Genomic DNA, 12,993 nt, shown 5'->3' with positions numbered 1-12,993 from the left:
CGGATACCATATGGCTGCATTATTTATGCCATGAGCAGTTATTAGAGAACTGTATGGCGGTATTATTACTATATAGTATAGCGCTATTATGTGTATATTATATGGGACTAGTGTCTGGATACCATATGGCGGCATTATTTATGCCATGAGCAGTTATTAGAGAACTGTATGGCGGTATTATTACTATATAGTATAGCGCTATTATGTGTATATTATATGGGACTAGTGTCTGGATACCATATGGCGGCATTATTTATGCCATGAGCAGTTATTAGAGAACTGTAAGGCGGTATTATTACCATTTCTTACAGTGTTATAAAGTGCACTAATGTCCGGATACCATATGGCTGCATTATTTAAGCATCAAGCAGCTATGGAGGTCTTTCACCACACAGGAATTATTATTGGAGTATTTGGTTGTATTATATGAAGGAATAGAATTCTTCATGCACCGTATGACGGTATTATCTGCATACATTATATTGCATGACACAGATCTCTGGTGACTCTATGGCGGTATTATTTGACGCATTTTATGACTTCTTGCAAATAAGAGATGAATTCTTGTATTTTGATGATTGTGGATCAGAATGATCCTCAATAAGAAGTGTCAGCTCTGTGACAAGCCGGATACGGTTTTAGACCGGAGGCTGATATATGGCGACATAATCCGCTATAAATCTACCTACACCCGGGAATAAGCGGGATGAGATCCGAGCTCCGCGCCACCGAGATGTAAAGTCACAGTCTCTCTGCTTCTCCTAACGATGTCTGACACCCAGGAGACGTCTTCAGATGATCAGGAGGACTCACCAAGACTTCTCCACGGCCCACAACTCCACTCATCCTCCAAATCCCATAATCTCCTCACAACTCTACCAATCCACAAGGATTAGGCGCATGCAAATCCCTAATCAGAAACCCGGAGTCATGATCTTGTCTGCTGAGGCTTCTGAGGACACCGTCAGGATCCTGAAGTCTACTTAGAAGTTATGGACCAATATGTCCCACTAAAGCAACCATCAAAACTACCATTCATGGTCAACAGTCCATCTAGAGGTAACTCAAATACTCCATAATTCTGAACCGCAAAGATTAAAAACACCCCAAGTACTGAGGTCTCCTGGTCTCCTGGCATTGGTCTTCTGGGTTCTGCTGACCACATTGCTCAATGCTCATTTTGATTATGTCAATGGCCTCATTATCCGATGTCTCCAGTCATCAATTTCCAAGTGATTGGCATCTAACTACATGGTCCCCAAGTCCTTGATGTCAAGTTGTTTGGTGCCTCATTCCTTGGTGTCCCCAGTCCCTTATGTTCAATGGTTTCGTCTGTCACTCCTTGGTGTCCCCAGACCCTGATGCTTAATGGATTGGTGTCTCACTCCTTGGTGTCCCCAGACCCTGATGCTTAATGGATTGGTGTCTCACTCCTTGGTGTCCCCAGTCCCTGATGTGCAATGTTTTTGTGTTATTTCTTTGTGTCCCCAAACTCTTATGTGCAATGCTTTGGCGTCTCATTTGTCCTTGGTGTCCTCAGTCCCTGATGTTTAATGGATTGGGGTGTCACTCCTTGGTGTCCTCAGTCCCTGATGTTTAATGGATTGGGGTGTCACTCCTTGGTGCCCCCAGACCTTGATTTGCAATGTTTTGGTGTCTCACTCCTTGGTGTCCCCAATCCCTGATGTGCAATGCTTTGGTGTCTCACTCCTTGGTGTCCCCAGACCCTGATGTGCAATGCTTTGGTGTCTCATTCCTTGGTGTCCCCAATCCCTGATGTGCAATGCTTTGGTGTCTCACTCCTTGGTGTCCCCAGTCCCTGATGTGCAATGCTTTGGTGTCTCACTCCTTGGTGTCCCCAGACCTTGATTTGCAATGTTTTGGTGTCTCACTCCTTGGTGTCCCCAGTCCCTGATGTGCAATGCTTTGGTGTCTTACTCCTTGGTGTCCCCAATCCCTGATGTGCAATGTTTTGGTGTCTCACTCCTTGGTGTCCCCAGACCCTGATGTGCAATGCTTTGGTGTCTCACTCCTTGGTGTCCCCAATCCCTGATGTGCAATGCTTTGGTGTCTCACTCCTTGGTGTCCCCAGTCCCTGATGTGCAATGCTTTGGTGTCTCATTCCTTGGTGTCCCCAGTCCCTGATGTGCAATGCTTTGGTGTCTCACTCCTTGGTGTCCCCAGTCCCTGATGTGCAATGCTTTGGTGTCTCATTCCTTGGTGTCCCCAGTCCCTGATGTGCAATGCTTTGGTGTCTCATCTCTTGGTGTCCCCAATCCCTGATGTGCAATGCTTTGATGTCTCACTCCTTGGTGTCCCGAGTCCCTGATGTGCAATGCTTTGGTGTCTCATTCCTTGGTGTCCCCAGACCCTGATGTGCAATGCTTTGGTGTCTCATTCCTTGGTGTCCCCAATCCCTGATGTGCAATGCTTTGGTGTCTCACTCCTTGGTGTCCCCAATCCCTGATGTGCAATGCTTTGGTGTCTCACTCCTTGGTGTCCCCAGACCCTGATGTGCAATGCTTTGGTGTCTCACTCCTTGGTGTCCCCAATCCCTGATGTGCAATGCTTTGGTGTCTCACTCCTTGGTGTCCCCAGACCCTGATGTGCAATGCTTTGGTGTCTCACTCCTTGGTGTCCCCAATCCCTGATGTGCAATGCTTTGGTGTCTCACTCCTTGGTGTCCCCAGTCCCTGATGTGCAATGCTTTGGTGTCTCACTCCTTGGTGTCCCCAATCCCTGATGTGCAATGCTTTGGTGTCTCATTCCTTGGTGTCCCCAGACCCTGATGTGCAATGCTTTGGTGTCTCATTCCTTGGTGTCCCCAATCCCTGATGTGCAATGCTTTGGTGTCTCACTCCTTGGTGTCCCCAATCCCTGATGTGCAATGCTTTGGTGTCTCATTCCTTGGTGTCCCCAGACCCTGATGTGCAATGCTTTGGTGTCTCACTCCTTGGTGTCCCCAATCCCTGATGTGCAATGCTTTGGTGTCTCATTCCTTGGTGTCCCCAGACCCTGATGTGCAATGCTTTGGTGTCTCACTCCTTGGTGTCCCCAGTCCCTGATGTGCAATGCTTTGGTGTCTCACTCCTTGGTGTCCCCAGTCCCTGATGTGCAATGCTTTGGTGTCTCACTCCTTGGTGTCCCCAGACCCTGATGTGCAATGCTTTGGTGTCTCACTCCTTGGTGTCCCCAATCCCTGATGTGCAATGCTTTGGTGTCTCACTCCTTGGTGTCCCCAATCCCTGATGTGCAATGCTTTGGTGTCTCACTCCTTGGTGTCCCCAATCCCTGATGTGCAATGCTTTGGTGTCTCACTCCTTGGTGTCCCCAATCCCTGATGTGCAATGCTTTGGTGTCTCACTCCTTGGTGTCCCCAATCCCTGATGTGCAATGCTTTGGTGTCTCACTCCTTGGTGTCCCCAATCCCTGATGTGCAATGCTTTGGTGTCTCACTCCTTGGTGTCCCCAATCCCTGATGTGCAATGCTTTGGTGTCTCACTCCTTGGTGTCCCCAATCCCTGATGTGCAATGCTTTGGTGTCTCACTCCTTGGTGTCCCCAATCCCTGATGTGCAATGCTTTGGTGTCTCACTCCTTGGTGTCCCCAATCCCTGATGTGCAATGCTTTGGTGTCTCACTCCTTGGTGTCCCCAATCCCTGATGTGCAATGCTTTGGTGTCTCACTCCTTGGTGTCCCCAGTCCCTGATGTGCAATGCTTTGGTGTCTCATTTCTTGGTGTCCCCAATCCCTGCTGTGCAATGCTTTGGTGTCTCACTCCTTGGTGTCCCCAGACCCTGATGTGCAATGCTTTGGTGTCTCACTCCTTGGTGTCCCCAGACCCTGATGTGCAATGCTTTGGTGTCTCACTCCTTGGTGTCCCCAGACCCTGATGTGCAATGCTTTGGTGTCTCACTCCTTGGTGTCCCCAGTCCCTGATGTGCAATGCTTTGGTGTCTCACTCCTTGGTGTCCCCAATCCCTGATGTGCAATGCTTTGGTGTCTCACTCCTTGGTGTCCCCAATCCCTGATGTGCAATGCTTTGGTGTCTCACTCCTTGGTGTCCCCAGTCCCTGATGTGCAATGCTTTGGTGTCTCATTTCTTGGTGTCCCCAATCCCTGCTGTGCAATGCTTTGGTGTCTCACTCCTTGGTGTCCCCAATCCCTGATGTGCAATGCTTTGGTGTCTCACTCCTTGGTGTCCCCAGTCCCTGATGTGCAATGCTTTGGTGTCTCATTTCTTGGTGTCCCCAATCCCTGCTGTGCAATGCTTTGGTGTCTCACTCCTTGGTGTCCCCAGACCCTGATGTGCAATGCTTTGGTGTCTCACTCCTTGGTGTCCCCAGACCCTGATGTGCAATGCTTTGGTGTCTCACTCCTTGGTGTCCCCAGACCCTGATGTGCAATGCTTTGGTGTCTCACTCCTTGGTGTCCCCAATCCCTGATGTGCAATGCTTTGGTGTCTCACTCCTTGGTGTCCCCAGACCCTGATGTGCAATGCTTTGGTGTCTCACTCCTTGGTGTCCCCAGTCCCTGATGTGCAATGCTTTGGTGTCTCACTCCTTGGTGTCCCCAATCCCTGATGTGCAATGCTTTGGTGTCTCACTCCTTGATGTCTACAGTCCCTGATGCTGTATAGTTTGGTATCTCACCATTTGCTTTCCCCAGTTCTCGATGTCCACTTGATTGGCTATGTGGTGTCCTGGTGTCCAATTATTTGGAGCCTTGGTCTCCCAAGTTCCTGATGTTCAATGATTTGGAGTCTCACTCCTTGGTGTCCCGAGTCCCTGATGTTTAATGGATTGGTGTCTCACTCCTTGGTGTCCCCAGATCCTGATGTTCAATTGCTGGCTCACCACTTGTCCCTAATATCACAGTCCCTAATATCTACAGGCTTGGTGCCACACTGCTTGGTGTCTCATATCCTCAATGTCAAGTGTTTTGGTGACTGACTACTTGTTGTAACCGGTCACTGGTTTTTACCTTGGGTGTCCACCGCCAGGTTTTCCTTCTACAAAGGCCCCATGCATAACAGGAGTCAGAGCCTGCCTGGCGCTAGATTTCTTCTGCCTCTCCTGACATCTCATGTTTTGGTCTATTACTAAGAAACTTGGGGACACTTGGTGCATGGATAATTGTCCCGCAGCACAGAGTGGCACAGCACGAGGGGCTTGTTACTTACTTGCCCCCTTGTTTGTTGAATGCGCAGGCCAAAGCCACCACCTGAGAGGTCGCCCGACTGATCACCGGGACGCAGAGCATGGAGCGAACCTCGAAGCCCAACATGTTATTCAGCTGTTTGTGTTCCTCCTACAAGAAAAAGGCAGAAATTATCACAAAAACAAAATAAGACGAAAGCCTGAAAGATGTAGAAATACAGAACGTTTCTATCTAGTTTCGGTCGCCTCAGAGAGAGACCGTTAGCCAGTTTGTGAGGAGCAGGGAAACATGGCCCACCCATCCGGGGGAGGGGGATTGTGGGGTCTTGTCAGGGCATCTGGGGGAAGGCAGGGTGAGAGGTCCTTGGATTTGTGGAAATTTGGGGTGATGGAAAACATGATGGATATAGTGTGGCATTTTGGTCTCCTGTGGGTGGTGTCTCGGGGACACTTGGGGGACAGGACAGGGACACGCTGACACTTGGGGGACAAGACAGGGACACGCTGACACTTGGGGGGACAGGACAGGGACACGCTGACACTTGGGGTACAGGACAGGGACACGCTGACACTTGGGGGGACAGGACAGGGACACGCTGACACTTGGGGGGGACAGGACAGGGACACGCTGACACTTGGGGGACAGGACAGGGACACGCTGACACTTGGGGGACAGGACGGGGATACGCTGACACTTGGGGGGGACAGGACAGGGACACGCTGACACTTGGGGGACAAGACAGGGACACGCTGACACTTGGGGGGACAGGACAGGGACACGCTGACACTTGGGGTACAGGACAGGGACACGCTGACACTTGGGGGGGACAGGACAGGGACACACTGACACTTGGGGGACAGGACTGGGACACACTGACACTTGGGGGACAGGACTGGGACACGCTGACACTTGGGGGGGACAGGACAGGGACACGCTGACACCTGGGGGGACAGGACAGGGACACGCTGACACCTGGGGGGACAGGACAGGGACACGCTGACACCTGGGGGGACAGGACAGGGACACGCTGACACTTGGGGGACAAGACAGGGACACGCTGACACTTGGGGGGACAGGACAGGGACACGCTGACACTTGGGGTACAGGACAGGGACACGCTGACACTTGGGGGGGACAGGACAGGGACACACTGACACTTGGGGGACAGGACAGGGACACGCTGACACTTGGGGGGACAGGAAAGGGACACGCTGACACTTGGGGGGGACAGGACAGGGACACGCTGACACTTGGGGAGACAGGACAGGGACACGCTGACACTTGGGGGGGACAGGACAGGGACACGCTGACACTTGGGGGGGACAGGACAGGGACACGCTGACACTTGGGGGGACAGGACAGGGACGCGCTGACACTTGGGGGGACAGGACAGGGACACGCTGACACTTGGGGGGACAGGACAGGGACACGCTGACAATTGGGGTGCAGGACAGGGACACGCTGACACTTGGGGGACAGGACAGGGACACGCTGACACTTGCGGGACAGGACAGGGACACGCTGACACTTGGGGGGACAGGACAGGGACACGCTGACAATTGGGGTGCAGGACAAGGACACGCTGACACTTGGGGTGCAGGACAGGGACACGCTGACACCTGGGGGACAGGACAGGGACACGCTGACACTAGGGGGGCAGGACAGGGACACGCTGACACTTGGGGGGCAGGACAGGGACACGCTGACACTTGGGGGGCAGGACAGGGGCCCAGTGACACTTGGGGGACAGGACAGGGACACGCTGACACATGGGGACGGGACAGGGACACGCTGATACTTGGGGGACAGGACTAGGACACGCTGACACGCGGGGGGCAGGGTAGGGACACGCTGACACTTAGGGGACAGGACAGGGACACACTGACACTTAGGGGACAGGACAGGGACACACTGACACTTGGGGGGACAGGACAGGGACACGCCGACACTTGGAGGGACAGGACAGGGACACGCTGTCACTTGGGGGACAGGACACGCTGACACTTGGGGGACAGGACAGGGACACGCTGACACTTGGGGTACAGGACAGGGACACGCTGACACTTGGGGGACAGGACAGGGACACGCTGACACTTGGGGGACAAGACAGGGACACGCTGACACTTGGGGGACAGGACAGGGACACACTGACACTTAGGGGACAGGACAGGGACACACTGACACTTGGGGGGACAGGACAGGGACACGCCGACACTTGGAGGGACAGGACAGGGACACGCTGTCACTTGGGGGACAGGACACGCTGACACTTGGGGGACAGGACAGGGACACGCTGACACTTGGGGTACAGGACAGGGACACGCTGACACTTGGGGGACAGGACAGGGACACGCTGACACTTGGGGGACAAGACAGGGACACGCTGACACTTGGGGGACAGGACAGGGACACGCTGACACTTGGGGGGACAGAACAGGGACACGCTGACACTTGGGGGACAGGACAGGGACACACTGACACTTGGGGGACAGGACAGGGACACGCTGACACTTGGGGGGACAAGAAAGGGACACGCTGACACTTGGGGGGACAGGACAGGGACACGCTGACACTTGGGGGGACAGGACAGGGACATGCTGACACTTGGGGGACAGGACAGGGACACGCTGACACTTGGGGGGACAGGACAGGGACACGCTGACACTTGGGGGGACAGGACAGGGACACCCTGACACATGGGGGGACAGGACAGGGACACGCTGACACTTGGGGGGACAGGACAGGGACACGCTGACACATGGGGGGACAGGACAGGGACACGCTGACACTTGGGGGGACAGGACAGGGACACGCTGACACATGGGGGGACAGGACAGGGACACGCTGACACTTGGGGGGACAGGGCAGGGACACGCTGACACTTGGGGGGACAGGACAGGGACACGCTGACACTTGGGGGACAGGACAGGGACACGCTGACACTTGGGGGACAGGACAGGGACACGCTGACACTTGGGGTGCAGGACAGGGACACGCTGACACTTGGGGGCAGGACAGGGTACGGTATTATATCGGGGTTTGTGACTGTAACGTATGAGCAGCAGGTGATAATTCTCTCTCAGCGTCTCCCGGCTCGCGCTTCGCCCCCTCCTCCGTGCTCCTTATCTCGCCGCTCGCAGCGTTGCCGGGGGTCACATCATTCTGTGCTGCAGCCGTCGATATGAAGCTATTAAAGGCTCGGTATCAGGGTCTCCTTTAACTTCACTTCTTTTTAAGTGTCATATTGCCGATATTTTTATCGTAAGTTGCTGGAAATATTAACTTACATCGCGGTCCACCATCCGCTGCGAGGGGTCAGGGGTCAGCCAGTGAATGGCGGTGATGGAGGACGGGAAGGTTCTTTATTTTTACTGCAGTTTATACATTTAAAGGATTCTGACTTGATGAAAATTCTCCCTGTTGAAGTTGTGTGGGAGGATTTGGGGTACAGGTGACCCCCGATTTCAGCGCCGCATTATAAAATAAGTGTGAGATGTGCAGTGGGCGTGGCCAGGTCATAGCAACATTTGTATCCATCCGACCCTGTTCACACAATCCACAAGGTCAGCAATAGCCGCAGTACAAGAGACACAGCCAATGCATCTTATATTATATCATAACTTACCGAACTGATGTCCTGGAGAGTGATGGATTTCTTCTTATCTACAACCTGACCCAAATGTCCAAATGTCAGCTGCAAGAAATGACAGGATTTATCATCATAAGTCTACAAAATGCCTGCAGTCCTATGTAACACCACAGATAACACAGTGATATCTCTGAGTACAGATCATGTAGTAGATGTGTCCTGCAGTCCTATGTAACACCACAGATAACACAGTGATATCTCTGAGTACAGATCATGTAGTAGATGTGTCCTGCAGTCCTATGTAACACCACAGATAACACAGTGATATCTCTCTGAGTACAGATCATGTAGTAGATGTGTCCTGCAGTCCTATGTAACACCACAGATAACACAGTGATATCTCTGAGTACAGATCATGTAGTAGATGTGTCCTGCAGTCCTATGTAACACCACAGATAACACAGTGATATCTCTCTGAGTACAGATCATGTAGTAGATGTCACCTGCAGTCCTATGTAACACCACAGATAACACAGTGATATCTCTGAGTACAGATCATGTAGTAGATGTGCCCTGCAGTCCTATGTAACACCACAGATAACACAGTGATATCTCTCTGAGTACAGATCATGTAGTAGATGTGTCCTGCAGTCCTATGTAACACCACAGATAACACAGTGATATCTCTCTGAGTACAGATCATGTAGTAGATGTGTCCTGCAGTCCTATGTAACACCACAGATAACACAGTGATATCTCTGAGTACAGATCATGTAGTAGATGTGTCCTGCAGTCCTATGTAACACCACAGATAACACAGTGATATCTCTGAGTACAGATCATGTAGTAGATGTGACCTGCAGTCCTATGTAACACCACAGATACTACAGTGATATCTCTGAGTACAGATCATGTAGTAGATGTGTCCTGCAGTCCTATGTAACACCACAGATAACACAGTGATATCTCTCTGAGTACAGATCATGTAGTAGATGTGTCCTGCAGTCCTATGTAACACCACAGATAACACAGTGATATCTCTGAGTACAGATCATGTAGTAGATGTGCCCTGCAGTCCTATGTAACACCACAGATAACACAGTGATATCTCTGAGTACAGATCATGTAGTAGATGTGTCCTGCAGTCCTATGTAACACCACAGATAACACAGTGATATCTCTCTGAGTACAGATCATGTAGTAGATGTGTCCTGCAGTCCTATGTAACACCACAGATAACACAGTGATATCTCTGAGTACAGATCATGTAGTAGATGTGTCCTGCAGTCCCATGTAACACCACAGATAACACAGTGATATCTCTGAGTACAGATCATGTAGTAGATGTGTCCTGCAGTCCTATGTAACACCACAGATAACACAGTGATATCTCTGAGTACAGATCATGTAGTAGATGTGACCTGCAGTCCTATGTAACACCACAGATAACACGGTGATATCTCTGAGTACAGATCATGTAGTAGATGTGTCCTGCAGTCCTATGTAACACCACAGATAACACAGTGATATCTCTGAGTACAGATCATGTAGTAGATGTGACCTGCAGTCCTATGTAACACCACAGATAACACAGTGATATCTCTCTGAGTACAGATCATGTAGTAGATGTGTCCTGCAGTCCTATGTAACACCACAGATAACACAGTGATCTCTCTGAGTACAGATCATGTAGTAGATGTGTCCTGCAGTCCTATGTAACACCACAGATAACACAGTGATATCTCTGAGTACAGATCATGTAGTAGATGTGTCCTGCAGTCCCATGTAACACCACAGATAACACAGTGATATCTCTGAGTACAGATCATGTAGTAGATGTGTCCTGCAGTCCTATGTAACACCACAGATAACACAGTGATATCTCTGAGTACAGATCATGTAGTAGATGTGACCTGCAGTCCTATGTAACACCACAGATAACACGGTGATATCTCTGAGTACAGATCATGTAGTAGATGTGTCCTGCAGTCCTATGTAACACCACAGATAACACAGTGATATCTCTGAGTACAGATCATGTAGTAGATGTGTCCTGCAGTCCTATGTAACACCACAGATAACACAGTGATATCTCTGAGTACAGATCATGTAGTAGATGTCTCCTGCAGTCCTATGTAACACCACAGATAACACAGTGATATCTCTCTGAGTACAGATCATGTAGTAGATGTGTCCTGCAGTCCTATGTAACACCACAAATAACACAGTGATATCTCTCTGAGTACAGATCATGTAGTAGATGTGTCCTGCAGTCCTATGTAACACCACAGATAACACAGTGATATCTCTGAGTACAGATCATGTAGTAGATGTGACCTGCAGTCCTATGTAACACCACAGATAACACAGTGATATCTCTGAGTACAGATCATGTAGTATATGTGACCTGCAGTCCTATGTAACACCGCAGATAACACAGTGATATCTCTGAGTACAGATCATGTAGTAGATGTGTCCTGCAGTCCTATGTAACACCACAGATAACACAGTGATATCTCTGAGTACAGATCATGTAGTAGATGCGTCCTGCAGTCCTATGTAACACCACAGATAACACAGTGATATCTCTGAGTACAGATCATGTAGTAGATGTGTCCTGCAGTCCTATGTAACACCACAGATAACACAGTGATATCTCTGAGTACAGATCATGTAGTAGATGTGTCCTGCAGTCCTATGTAACACCACAGATAACACAGTGATATCTCTCTGAGTACAGATCATGTAGTAGATGTGACCTGCAGTCCTATGTAACACCACAGATAACACAGTGATATCTCTGAGTACAGATCATGTAGTAGATGTGTCCTGCAGTCCTATGTAACACCACAGATAACACAGTGATATCTCTCAGTACAGATCAGGTAGTAGATGTGTCCTGCAGTCCTATGTAACACCACAGATAACACAGTGATATCTCTGAGTACAGATCATGTAGTAGATGTGTCCTGCAGTCCTATGTAACACCACAGATAACACAGTGATATCTCTCTGAGTACAGATCATGTAGTAGATGTGCCCTGCAGTCCTATGTAACACCACAGATAACACAGTGATATCTCTCTGAGTACAGATCATGTAGTAGATGTGTCCTGCAGTCCTATGTAACACCACAGATAACACAGTGATATCTCTCTGAGTACAGATCATGTAGTAGATGTGTCCTGCAGTCCTATGTAACACCACAAATAACACAGTGATATCTCTCTGAGTACAGATCATGTAGTAGATGTGTCCTGCAGTCCTATGTAACACCACAGATAACACAGTGATATCTCTGAGTACAGATCATGTAGTAGATGTGTCCTGCAGTCCTATGTAACACCACAGATAACACAGTGATATCTCTGAGTACAGATCATGTAGTAGATGTGTCCTGCAGTCCTATGTCACACCACAGATAACACAGTGATATCACTGAGTACAGATCATGTAGTAGATGTGTCCTGCAGTCCTATGTAACACCACAGATAACACAGTGATATCTCTCTGAGTACAGATCATGTAGTAGATGTGTCCTGCAGTCCTATGTAACACCACAGATAACACAGTGATATCTCTCTGAGTACAGATCATGTAGTAGATGTGTCCTGCAGTCCTATGTAACACCACAGATAACACAGTGATATCTCTGAGTACAGATCACGTAGTAGATGTATCCTGCAGTCCTATGTAACACCACAGATAACACAGTGATATCTCTCTGAGTACAGATCATGTAGTAGATGTGTCCTGCAGTCCTATGTAACACCACAGATAACACAGTGATATCTCTGAGTACAGATCATGTAGTAGATGTGTCCTGCAGTCCTATGTAACACCACAGATAACACAGTGATATCTCTGAGTACAGATCATGTAGTAGATGTGTCCTGCAGTCCTATGTAACACCACAGATAACACAGTGATATCTCTGAGTACAGATCATGTAGTAGATGTGTCCTGCAGTCCTATGTAACACCACAGATAACACAGTGATATCTCTGAGTACAGATCATGTAGTAGATGTGTCCTGCAGTCCTATGTAACACCACAGATAACACAGTGATATCTCTCTGAGTACAGATCATGTAGTAGATGTGTCCTGCAGTCCTATGTAACACCACAGATAACACAGTGATATCTCTGAGTACAGATCATGTAGTAGATGTGTCCTGCAGTCCTATGTAACACCACAGATAACACAGTGATATCTCTCTGAGTACAGATCATGTAGTAGATGT

General features: G+C 49.5%; 1 protein-coding gene across 4 annotated transcripts in view; it reads right to left on the bottom strand.

The window, feature by feature from the left end:
• PDE2A (phosphodiesterase 2A) overlaps positions 1-12,993 on the bottom strand; it is a 456,573-nt gene that overhangs the window by 56,652 nt on the left and 386,928 nt on the right. For all 4 annotated transcript variants that reach the window (XM_072133790.1, XM_072133792.1, XM_072133791.1 and 1 more), the window contains 2 exons: positions 8,786-8,854; positions 5,183-5,310 (listed from right to left, as the gene is read on the bottom strand). In XM_072133790.1, coding sequence (XP_071989891.1) covers positions 5,183-5,310; positions 8,786-8,854 — 197 coding nt within the window. The remainder of the gene's footprint in view (positions 1-5,182; positions 5,311-8,785; positions 8,855-12,993) is intronic.

This window comes from Engystomops pustulosus, chromosome 2 (assembly GCF_040894005.1).
Source record: "Engystomops pustulosus chromosome 2, aEngPut4.maternal, whole genome shotgun sequence".
NCBI classification, from domain to species: Eukaryota; Metazoa; Chordata; class Amphibia; order Anura; family Leptodactylidae; genus Engystomops; species Engystomops pustulosus.
Note: the sequence above shows the minus strand (reverse complement) of the source record. Positions and strands in the feature narration are given on the sequence as shown.